Source organism: Belonocnema kinseyi, chromosome 10, assembly GCF_010883055.1.
Source record: "Belonocnema kinseyi isolate 2016_QV_RU_SX_M_011 chromosome 10, B_treatae_v1, whole genome shotgun sequence".
In the NCBI taxonomy this organism is placed as follows: Eukaryota; Metazoa; Arthropoda; class Insecta; order Hymenoptera; family Cynipidae; genus Belonocnema; species Belonocnema kinseyi.
The window spans coordinates 4030321-4043439 of NC_046666.1; the positions used below are offsets into that span (position 1 = coordinate 4030321).

The 13119-nt window shown below is 21.3% G+C and overlaps 1 protein-coding gene across 1 annotated transcript in view; it reads right to left on the bottom strand.

Annotated features, from left to right (window-relative positions):
- LOC117182285 (E3 ubiquitin ligase Rnf157) overlaps positions 1-13119 on the bottom strand; it is a 45209-nt gene that overhangs the window by 6940 nt on the left and 25150 nt on the right. The window contains exons 6-7 of the mRNA XM_033375407.1: positions 12373-12612; positions 5484-5644 (exon numbers count right to left, since the gene is read on the bottom strand). Coding sequence (XP_033231298.1) covers positions 5484-5644; positions 12373-12612 — 401 coding nt within the window. The remainder of the gene's footprint in view (positions 1-5483; positions 5645-12372; positions 12613-13119) is intronic.

Here is a 13119-nt window from a genome sequence, read left to right on the forward strand (position 1 = left end):
AAACAAAAACTAAATAGGTAAATTTTCAAGCAAAAAAATTAATACAAAAGACTTTTCATAAAGGCCGCAAGACTTCATATTCAAAATGCCCTGATTTTTTCCTACTTAAAATAGTCCAATTTTCAAAAATTCCCTGATTTTTTCCTACCTAAAAAATCCAATTTTGAACTGAATATTTAAATTTTTTATTAGAAAAAAATTAATTCTCAAACAAAAATTAAATAGGTAAATTTTGAAGTAAAAAAATTAATACGAAAGATTTTTCATAATAGCCGCAAAACTTAATTTTCAAAATTCCCTTATTGTTTCCAACCTAAAAAAAATCCAATTTTGAACTGAATATTTAAATTTTTTATTAGAAAAAAATTAATTCTCAAACAAAAATTAAATAGGTAAATTTTCAAGTAAAACAATTAATACAAAAGACTTTTCAAAAAGGCCGTAAAACTTCATTTTCAAAATGCTCCGATTTTTTCCCGCTTAAAATAGTCCAATTTTCAAAATTCCCTGATTTTATGCCACTTAAAAAAGTCCAATTTGCAACTGAATATTGGAATTTTTTATTAAAACATATTAATTCTGAAATAAAAATGAAATAGGTAAACTTTCAGTTAAAAAAATTAATTTTCCACAAAAAAGAAACAATTTAAACAAAATTGATGAATTTTCAACTAAAATCATTGGATTTTAAATGAAATAGTCGCATTTGTAATTAAAAAAAGAGACATTTTCAACAAAAATGATAAATCTTGAACTTTGAAAGTTGAATTTTTAACAAAATAGCTCATGTTTTAAAAAAAAATGTTAGTTTTCTACAAAAAAAAAAACGATTTTTCAACCAAATTAATGCATTTTCAAATTAAAAAGTCCAATTTTCAACTGAATATTGTAATTTTGTATTAAAAAATTTTAATTCTCAAACAAAAATTAAATAGGTAAATTTACAGTTAGAAAAATTAATTTCTTACAAAAAAAAATTCCCTGATTTTTTCCTACTTAAAATAGTCCAATTTTCAAAAATTCCCTGATTTTTTCCTACCTAAAAAAATCCAATTTTCAACTGAATATTTAAATTTTTATTAGAAAAAAATTAATTCTCAAACAAAAATTAAATAGGTAAATTTTCAAGTAAAAAAATTAATACGAAAGATTTTTTATAATGGCCGTAAAACTTAATTTTCAAAATTCCCTTATTTTTTCCAACCTAAGAAAATTCCAATTTTCAACTGAATATTTTAATTTTTTATTAGAAAAAAAAAAATAATTCTCAAACAAAAACTAAATAGGTAAATTTTCAAGTAAAACAATTAATACAAAAGACTTTTCAAAAAGGCCGTAAAACTTTATTTTCAAAATGCCCTGATTTTTTCCTACCTAAAAAAGTCCAATTTGCAACTGAATATTGGAATTTTTTATTAAAAAATATTAATTCTGAAATAAAAAATAAATAGGTAAACTTTCAGTTAAAAAATTAACTTTCCACAAAAAAAGACACAATTTAAACAAAAGTGATGAATTTTCAACTAAAATGATAAATCTTGAACTGTAAAAGTTAAATTTTTAACCAAATATCTCATATTTCCATAAAATATATTAATTTTCTACAAAAAATACGATTTTTCAACCAAATTTTAGAATTTTCAACAAAAAAAGTGCAATTTTCAACTGAATATTGGAATTTTGTATTAAAAAATATTAATTCTCAAATAAAAATTAAATAGGTAAACTTTCAGTTAAAAAAATTAATTTTCCACAAAAAAAGATACAATTTAAACAAAAGTGATGAATTTTCAATATTGAACTGTAAAAGTTGCATGTTTCAAAAAAATATGTTAATTTTCCAACAAAACATACGATTTTTCAACCAAAGTAATGAATTTTCAACTAAAATCATTGAGTTTCAACTGGAATAGTCTTATTTTTATCAAAAAAGATGAATTTTCAACTAAAATGATAAATCTTGAACTGTAAAAGTTGAATTTAGACAAAAAATAGCTCATGTTTCAAACAAAAATATTAATTTTCTACAAAAAATACGATTTTTTAACCAAATTAATGCATTTTAAACTAAAAAAGTCCAATTTTTAACTGAATATTAGAATTTTGTATTAAGAATATCAATTCTCAAACAAGAATTAACTAGGTAAATTAACAAGTAAAAAAATTAATACGAAAGATTTTTCAGAAAGGCCTAAAAACTTCATTTTCAAAATTCCCTGATTTTTTCCCGCTTAAAATAGTCCAATTTTCAAATATTCCCTGATTTTTTCCTACCTAAAAAAGTCCAATTTTCAACTGAATATTTTAATTTTGTATTAGAAAAAAATTAATTCTCAAACAAAAATTAAATAGGTAAATTTTCAAGTAAAAAAATTAATACGAAAGATTTTTCAAGGCCGCAAAACTTCATTTTCAAAATTCCCTGATTTTTCCTACCAAAAAAGTCCAATTTTCAGCTGAATATTGGAATTTTTTATTAAAAAATATTAATTCTGAAATAAAAAATAAATAGGTGAACTTTCAGTTAAAAAAATTAACTTTCCACAAAAAAAGACACAATTTAAACAAAAGTGATGAATTTTCAACTAAAATAATCAATCTTGAACTAAAAAAGTCCAATTTTCAACTGAATATTGGAATTTTCTATTAAAAAATTTTAATTCTTCAACAAAAATTAAATAGGTAAATTTTCAAGTAAAAAATTCATCTCTCACAAAAAAAAGACGCAATTTAAACAAAAGTGATGAATTTGCAACTAAAATCATTGGATTTTAAATGGAATAGTCGCATTTTTATAAAAAAAGAGACATTTTCCACTAAAATGATAAATCTTGAACTGTAAAAGTTGAATTTAAAAAAAAGCTCATGTTTCAAACAAAAATATTAATTTTCTACCTAAAAATATGATTTTTCCACCAAACTAATGAATTATCATCTAAAAAAGTGCAATTTTTAACTAAATATTGGAATTTTGTATTTAAAAATATTAATTCTCAAACAAAAATTAAATAGGTAAATTTACAGTTAGAAAAATTAATTTCTTACAAAAAAAAAAAATTCCCTGATTTTTTCCTACTTAAAATAGTCAAATTTTAAAATATTCCCTGATTTCTTCCTACCTAAAAAAGTCCAATTTTCAACTGAATATTTTAATTTTTTATTAGAAAAAAAATAATTCTCAAACTGAAAATTGGAATTTTATATTAAAAAATTTTAATTCTTAAACAAAAGTTAAACAGGTAAATTTACAGTTAACAAAATTAATTTCTTACAAAAAAAGACACAATTTAAACAAAATTGATGAATTTTCAACTAAAATCATTGGATTTTAAATGGAATAGTCGCATTTGTAATTAAAAAAGAGACATTTTCAACAGAAATGATAAATCTTGAACTTTGAAAGTTGAATTTTTAACAAAATAGCTCATGTTTTAAAAAAATGTTCATTTTCTACAAAAAAACAACGATTTTTCAACCAAATTAATGCATTTTCATATTAAAAAGTCCAATTTTCAACTGAATATTGTAATTTTGTATTAAAACATTTTAATTCACAAACAAAAATTAAATAGGTAAATTTACAGTTAGAAAAATTAATTTCTTACAAAAAAAAAATCCCTGATTTTTTCCTACTTAAAATAGTCAAATTTTCAAATATTCCCTGATTTCTTCCTACCTAAAAAAGTCCAATTTTCAATTGAATATTTACATTTTTTATTAGAAAAAAAATTAATTCTCAAACAAAAATTAATTAGGTAAATTTTCAAGTAAAAAAATTAATACGAAAGACTTTTCATAAAGGCCGCAAAACTTCATTTTCAAAATTCCCTCATTTCTTCCTACCTAAAAAAGTCCAATTTTCAACTGAATATTGGAATTTTGTATTAAAAAATATTAATTCTCAAACAAAAATTAAATAAGTAATTTTTCACGTAAAAAAATTAATACGAAAGATTATTCATAAAGGCCGTAAAACTTCATTTTCAAAATTCCCTGATTTTTTCCTATCTAAAAAAGTCCAATTTGCAACTGAATATTGGAATTTTTTATTAAAAAATATTAATTCTGCAATAAAAATTAAATAGGTAAACTTTCAGTTAAGAAAATTAATTTTCCACAAAAAAGACACAATTTAAACAAAAGTGATGAATTTTCAACTAAAATAATAAATCTTGAACTAAAAAAGTCCAATTTTCAACTGAATATTTGAATTTTTGATCTAAAAATTATTAACTCTTAAACAAAAATATAATAGGTAAATTTTCAGTTAAAAAAAAAATTAATTTACTACAAAAAAAGACACAATTTAAAGAAAAGTGATGAATTTTCAACTAAAATTATTAAGTTTCAACTGGAATAGTCGCATTTTTATCAAAAAAGAGGAATTTTCAACCAAAATGATAAATCTTTCAAACAAAATATTAATTTTCTACCAAAAAATACGATTTTTCAACCAAATTAATGAATTTTCAACTAAAAAAGTCGAATTTTTAACTGAATATTCTAATTTTGTATTAAAAAATATTAATTCTCAAACAAAAATTAAATTCTCAAGTAAAAAAATTAATTCTCCACAAAAAAGACACAATTTTAACAAAAGTGATGAATTTTCAACTAAAACGATTAAATTTAAACTGGAAAAGTCCGTTTTTTATTTTAAAAAAAGGAATTTTCAAATAAAAATGTTAAATCTTTCAAACAAAATATTAATTTTCTACCAAAACTACGATTTTTCAACCAAATGAATGAATTTTTAACTAAAAAATCCCAATTTTCAACTAATTATGGGAGTTTTGTAATAAAAAATAACAATTCTCAAACAAAAATTAAATAGGTGAATTTTCAATTTAAAAAATTAATTTGCCACAAAAAAAAGGTATAAAAATATTTGTCAATAAAATATTTTTCACTAAAATAAACTAAAACAATGAATCCCCAACATAAATAGTTCGACTTTCAAAAAAGAAAAAATAATAATTCTTACTAAAAAAGATAAATTATCAACCAAATACTTTTATAATTAGGTTTTATGTTTAGAAAATCAATGCGTTTTTTCAAATGTAAAAGATAATTTTTTAACCAAAAATTAAATAATCATTTTTCCAACAAAGAAATGAATTTTTAATTAAATTGATTAATCTTTAATAAAAAATTTAATTTTTCACAAAAGAATATCATGAATTTTCAACCTAAAAAAAGAACAATTTTTAAACAGTGAGATTAACTTTCGAAGAAAAAAAATCATTTTCTTAAAAAAAAGTCGATTTTATACAAGAGTCGTCTTTTTTAAACAAAATATGTGAATTTTTAATTAAATAAATGAATTTTCAATTAAAAAAGACAAATTTATATCCAAATTGTTAAAGTTTGAACTAAAAAAGGTCAGGTAGGTTTTATACCTACCGAAAATATAAATTTTCATCTACAAAAAATCGCTAGATACTCGGTGGGACTTTAATTTATAATTTTTGAATAAAAATTACCGATTCAGAACTTCTGCTGCTTGAATCGCACTCGCTGTGTCAGTGTCTGGAGTATCTGGAGATTCTGAGGGAAGAACGGTTGCTCTTGGTGTATAGGGTCCGTTTAAAGCTTCAATTAGTGAAACGGCTTCGTAACCTGATGGAATATTCTCACAGCTTCCCTAAAAATTACAATTTTAAAATAAAGGGTTTAAAAATTCTAATTAATGAATCATTTCACTTTTATTTTAGGTAAAAATATTACAAATTCAAGAAAATAGATGAATTTTTATCCATACAGTTGAATTGAACGAATTGAAGCAAGAATTTATATATTAATAAATACATTATTTCCTTTTTTACCAAAAATAATTGTTTTATTACAAATTTATGATAAAATTAATATTTTAAATATGATTTCATTAATAATATAAATTTAATTAATATATTAATAGTTAATATTTACTAAATAAAATCAATTTTCAAACAAGAAGATGAATTTTTTGATAAAAAAGATGAATTTTCATTAATATTTTTCAATTATTAAAAAAATTGATACGTTAACAACTGAAGAGATAAATTTTCAACTGAAATGATGAATCATGAACCAAAAAACATGAATTTTTAACAAAATAGTTTATCTTTTTACAATAATTATATTCAAATATATAGAGAACGAAACTGTTGCAATTAAAAAAAAAAACGAATTTTCAACAAAATAGTTAAATTTTCAACCAAATAAAATTAAACAGTAAATCAAAGTAGCTAATTCATAGCTAAAATTCCGTCTGGCTCTTTCTAAATTTCAGGGTGGCCGCTGGACCGGGAAACCTGAAAAACCGGGAATTTTATGAGAGCGGAGAAAACCGTGAAATGGCAGTGAATGTATTTTTTGACCGGAAATTTTACAAAATTTTTTAAATAATTTGTTAAATTGTTATTTTTATCAATTATTATATTATTTAGTGTAATTATAATGCAATTTTGAAGATTTAAAGAATTAAAAATTAAAAACATTTGAAGTTGAAAATTTTTGATAAAAAAATTTTAATTTTATCAACTGTAAGTATAAATAAATCAATTATTTAAAAAAATTTAAAATAACAATTGAACACATTTGTAGAAAAATTTGAGTAATTTTGAGAGATAAATAAAAGTTTTGAAAAGATTCAAAATTAATTAAAAACTTGAAATTATTTCAAGTAATTTAAACGAAGCGTGTTAACATTTTTTTCAAAACTTCTAAATATATTTTAAAATTAATCGACATTTTCCTACAGATTTGAAAATCCTGCAAATTAAAAAAAAATCCTTAAAATCGTCCATGTTCTTTTTTGATAATTTTTTTAATCTTTTAAAATCTTCTTAAATTTTCTGTTACAATAATTTTTCAAAGTGAAAAATCATTTTCAATTTTCCTAAGAATCTTAAGAGAGTTTTTTATTCTTTTTTTTTATTTTGCATGATTTTCTAAAAGTTATAGAAAAAATTCAATTCATTTTGAAATATATTTAAAAGTTCCGAAACAAAATTCAAAAATTATTTTGAATTTGGAAAAATTTTAAACCACTTGTAGATTTTTCAAGATTTTGAAATACAATTTTAAAGCTTTTAAAGGATACCTAGACTATCCAAAATAAAAATAATTTAAGAACTGTTATGTTAAAAAAATTATTTTTCAATTTTTAATGTGTCTAGCTTAAAATTACTTAAAATAATATTATTTTGAACAATTTTAAAGTTCATTGCTTGATTCTTTAATTTAGAGAATTGAAAATGTTAACGTGAATTTATATTTTTGGAACTTAATTTAAAGAATTAAAAAATTCTTTACATTTAAGTATAAGCTTTTAAAAATTAAAAATCTAAAATGGAAAATTTTTAAAGTGAAAGATTTTCGAATTAAGCATTCTAAACTGAATGATATAATCATTTATAAAAAACAAAATTTGAACAATAATTTTTTAAAGAACGGTTGAAATCAAAGTTGGACAACATTTTTATTCTAAAAATTTTGTAAAATTTCCGGTCAAAAAATAAATTCACTGTCATTTCCCGGTTTTCCCTGGTCTCATAAAATTCTCGGCCATTTCGCGGTTTTCCGAGTTTCCCGGTCCAGCAGCCAAAAAAGGTAAAATTTCTACAAAAATAAATGAATTTTCAAACCGTTTTTAACCCAAAAATATGAATTTTTTATAAAAATTATCATTTTTAACCAAATGAATTTTCGACTAAAATGTTGAATCCTCCACCAAAAAAAAAAAATATATTAAAAAAAAAACAGTTTAATTTTCAAGCAGGTAGTTGAATTTTCAAACAAAAAGAATTAATTCTTTAAAAAAAATGTAATAATAGTTGATGTTTCAACCAAAAAAAAGAAACTTATTCTCAACGAAAAATCTAATATTTGATACTTAAACCGAACAAATATTTTTATTTTTTGTTAAAAATTAATATTTTTAATCAAAATTGATCTTTTCTATTTGAAAAACTAACTATTTTTTGAAAATTCAAGTATTTTATCTAAAATTCGACTTTTTTAGCAAAAAGTTAGTCTCCTTGACAGACAATTAATTTAGTTAATTGAAATTTTAACTGTTTAGTTAAAAGTTAACATTTTTTTTATTCATATTTTCGGGTAGAAAAATTTTGACTCTTCTGTATGAAATTCGTCATTTTGGCTAAAAAATTAAACAATTTGTGACATTTTTTTTATTTCTTGGCGGAAAAATTTTAATACTTTGTTTAGTATTCGTCTTTTTAGTTTGAAAAATCATCCCTTTTTATATAAAATTAATCTTCTTGTTTGGAAATTCAGCTGTTTGGTAAAAAATTCAACTATTTTGTTGAAGCTTGAAATATTTGATTGAAAATTCAAATATTTTCTTGAAAACTCCTGTTTTTTTTATTGAAAATTCATCTCTTTTGATAGACATTTAATTTTTGTTTTGTGTTAAAAATGTAAGTGATTGGTTCTCTATAATTTTTAAACATAATTTTCTTTGCTAATTTAAATCCGCGGTTGAATTCTAGCTGTGAGTCAGCTTTTTTAAATTGATAAATCAGTAAAGCCTACTAATTTATGCGTGAAAATAATTGATTAATAGCTCAAATTCAGTCACGGAAAATTGTTAAATTTTCGAAATTTAACAATTTTGTTGAAAATTTGTATTTTTTGATGAAATTAATTGTTATTGATTTAAAAAATATATATTTTCTGTCAAAATATCAATTAATCCGCTTTTTTAATTGTAAATTCTACTACTTGATTAAAAGTTAAACTAGTTTGATAAACATTTATTTATTTCGATGGAGGATTCATCATTTTAGTTGAAAATTTATTTCTTGGTTGAAAATTGAACTATTTTGTTAAAAATCTGTTTTCATTACATTAAAAATTAATTTTTCTAACTGAAAATTTCACTAGTCCATTTTTTGTTTAAAATATATCTTTTTTAGCTGATAATTCAACTATTTCGTAGAAATTGTATGTATTTTTTTAAAAATTCGTCTTTTTGGTAAAAAACAACAAATCATTTTAGTTCAAAATTTAACTATTAAGTAAAAAATTGATGTATTCTGTAGAAAAATTTGTCGTTTTTGGTAGAAAACCAGTTTTCTTGGTTAAAAATATAACTGGCTGGTTAAAAGTTGAACAACTTTCTTAAAAACTAATTTTTTTGTCGCAGATTCATAATTTCAGTTGAAAATTCATCTCCTCGGCAGAAAATTTAACTACTTCGTTGAAAACTCGTTATTATTATTTAAAAAAAATAATTTTTTTACCTGAAAATGTACTATCCGGCTGAAAAATCCACAATTTTCTTAGAAAATTCACCAATTTTTAAAAAAATTAACTCGTTTTGTTAAAAAATAAAACTGCTTTGTAGAAAATTCGTCTTTTTAACTCGCGAATTTAACAATTTTGTTGAAAAATGATAATTTTTTAGCTGAAATTACCTGTTATTGATTTAAAATTAAGATAATTTTTGGTCGAAATATCAATTATTCCATTTTTCATTGAGAATTTGTCTTTTTTATTTGAAATTTCAACTACTTGATTAAAAGTTAAACTAGTTTGATAAAAATTCATTTCTTTCGATGGAGGATTCAGCATTTTAGTTACAAATTTCTTTCTTGTTTGAAAATTGAACTATTTTGTTAAAAAATTGTTTTCATCATATTAAAAATTAATTTTTTTAACTGAAAATTTAACTAGAGCGTTTTTGTTTTCAAAAATATATTTTGTAGTTCAAAATTCAACTATTTCGTAGAAATTGTATGTCATTTTTTTTTTAATTCATCTTTTTGGTAGAAAACGAATAATTTTGGTTGAAAATTGAAAAATTCCGTGAAAATTATTTTTTTTCTTGAGTTGAATATTTATAATTATTTTTTTTATTATTATATCTGCAAATTTATTGTTCGGTTGAAAATTCATCAATTTTGTTAAAAAGTCATTCTTTTTGGTCAAAACTCGAATCTTTCATTGGAAAATTGTTTTTTGTGTTGAAAACTTCACTATTTTGGTAGAAAGTTCACATATTTTTCTGAAAATAATTTTTTTTTTAAATGTAAATGCTTTTAAATGATTTTAAATTTAAACTTGATAACGTTAAACTAGTTTAATAAAACTTAATTTCTTTCGATGGAGGACTCAAAATTTTATTTGAAAATGTCTTTCTTAGTTGAAAATTGAACAATTCCGTGGAAAATTTATTTATTTTGTAAAAAATTCGTCGTTTCTGGTTGGAATACAATTTTCTTAATTGAAAATGCAACTGATTTTTGTAAAGTTAAAAAAACTTAATTGAAAATTATTTTTTTTCTTGAGTTGAATATTTTTAAGTATTAATAATTATTTACCTGAAAAATTATTGTTTGGTTGAAAATTCATCCATTTTGTTAAAAAGTCATTTTTTTGGTAAAAGCTCAACTCTTTTGTTGAAAATTTGTTTTTTTAATTGAAAATTTAACTATTTTGGTAGAAAGTTAAAATATTTTTAAGAAAATTAACTTTTTTGTAGAAAATTCGTCTTTTAACTTGAAAATTAAAAAATTATGTTGAAAATTCATATTTTCTGATGAATCTGTTTCTGATTTTAAATTGAAAATTTTTTTCGATAAAATATCAATTGTTCCATTTTTCATTGAGATTTTTTTTTTATTTGAAAATTAAACAACTTGATTATAATTGAAAATTTATTTCTTGGCTGAAAACTAAACTATTCTGTTAAATGTTTGTTTTTATTATATTGAAAATTAATTTTTTTAACTGAATTTATTTTGTAGAAAAATTTGTCGTTTTTGGTAAGAATACAGTTTTCTTGGTTGAAAATGCAACTGATTTTTTTAAAGTTTAACTACTTTATTGAACTTTTTTTTCTCGAGTTGAATATTTATTATTATTTATAATTAGTTTAGCTGAAAATTTATTGTTTGGTTGAAAATTCATCAATTTTATTAAAAATTAATTCTTTTTGGTAAAAACTCAACTCTTTTGTTGAAAAATGTTTTTTTTTTGTTGAAAATTTCACTATTTTGGTAGAAAGTTTACATATTTTTCTAAAAATTAACTTTTTTTTTAAAATATATCTGCTTTGTAGAAAATTTGTCTTTTAACTTGAAAATTCAAAAATCTTCTTGAAAATTCATATTTTCTGATGAATCTAACTATTTCTGATTTTAAATTAAAAGATTTTTTGGATAAAATATTTTTTTTTAAATCATTTTTTTGGAAGACCTCATAATTTTACTTGAAAATTGATCTTTTGTCTAAAATGTAATTATTTTGTTGAAAAATTTTTTTTTTCGTAATAAGTTACTTTTTCATACTAGAAATTTAATTATTACAGTTAAAGATTCATCATATAAATTGAAATTTCATCTCCTTGGTTGAAAAAGTTAACTACTTCGTTCAAAATCCTTTTTTTTTTGTAGAAAATTAATTTTGTTTAACTGAAAACGTAAATATTCCAGTTTTGGTTGAAAATTGATATTTTTAAATAAAAATTTATCTTTTCTAGTTGAAAAATCAACTATTGAGTTGAACATTCATGTATTTTGTCTAAAATTGATCTTTTTTTGGTAGAAAATTAATTTAGTTGGTTGAAAATTGAACTGTATGGTTAAAAAAAAACATTTTTTTTAACATTCATATTTTCTGGTAGAAAATTCGACTATTCTGTATAAAATTCGTCATTTTGGCTTGCAAATTCAAGAATATGGTTGACATTTTTGTTATTTTTCGGCGGAAATTTTCAATACTTTGTCTGATATTCGTTTTTTTGGTTTGAAAATTCATCTCTTTTGGTAGAAAATTAATTGTCTTGATTGAAAATTCATCTATTTGGTAAAAAATTCAACTATTTTGTTAAAAATTTCTATAAATTTCAAACAGTAATTTTCTTTACTAATTTTAATTTTAATTCACGAATTGAAATTATTGGTAAAATTTTAACTCGTTCAATTCTACATAAATAAAAAATTAATTTTTTTGTCTAAGGAATCAACAATTTCGTTAAAAATTGATCTTTTTTGTTTAAAAATTGAGCTACTTATTTAAAAAATAAAAATATTTGATTAAAAATTAATTTTTTTCGTTGCAGATTTACAATTTTAGTTGAAATTTTATCTCTTTCGTTAAAAATGTAACTATTTTAGTAAACATTCCACTATTTTCTTGAAAATTCTTCATTTTTTTTTTGTAAGAAAATAATCTTCTCCCTGAAAAAATTGATCTCCTAGATTGAAAATTCAACTGTTTGGTTAAAAATTAATCTATTTAGTTGAAAATGCGAAATTTCTAATGTTTCTGTAAAAAGTTTCATTGAATCGCATGCCTTTTTAAAATTAAATTAGGATCTTATTAAATTAAAAATGAAATATAATTATATAAATTGTTACGAACCTCTGGTAAAGGTGGGTTCGTTATAATCGAACCGGATGCTTTTTGAAGTGCCTTGATTTGCAAAAGGGCTCTGAAGGGAGCTCGACAAATCGGACAATTATTTGCTTGATACCTAAGTGAATCCGCGCATCCGTTACATAAACATAAATGCCTACAAGGTAAAATTAATGTGTCTCGGACATCACACATGCATATCACGCATTCAGAACCATTGTCTTCTGTATCTTCGTCACTTCCTTGCTGCAATTAACAAATTTTCATTTTCAATTTTAATAATTAAATTAGGAAAAGGAGCTCTTTTAAAACAAGAAAAAAGAGGGAACATTTTTTTCTTAAAGTATATCGGGTAAAATGTTTTTTTTTTAAATTATGAAAATAAAAACATTAAGACTTTTCTGCCTGATAAAATGTTTAATTTAAATATTGAATAATTAGGTATAAAATTAAGGCATTCCAAGGATTAGAACTGTTCTGAATTTAAAGTATTTGAAATTAATATTGAATCAAGCTTCTTCGTTTGTGCTCACTATTCGTGTTTTTTTTTTGTTTTTCGTTGATTTAAAATTGAAGAATCTTTAATTGATTCTATAATATTTAATTGTTTTTTATTTTATATTTTCTAAATTAAATAATTTTGAATCATTGAAATTAAAAATATTTAAACGCATTAAAAATTGTATAATTTTCTATTATACACATTAATTTTAAACTAAAAACATTTCAAACTAATGAATCTACCATTGTAAA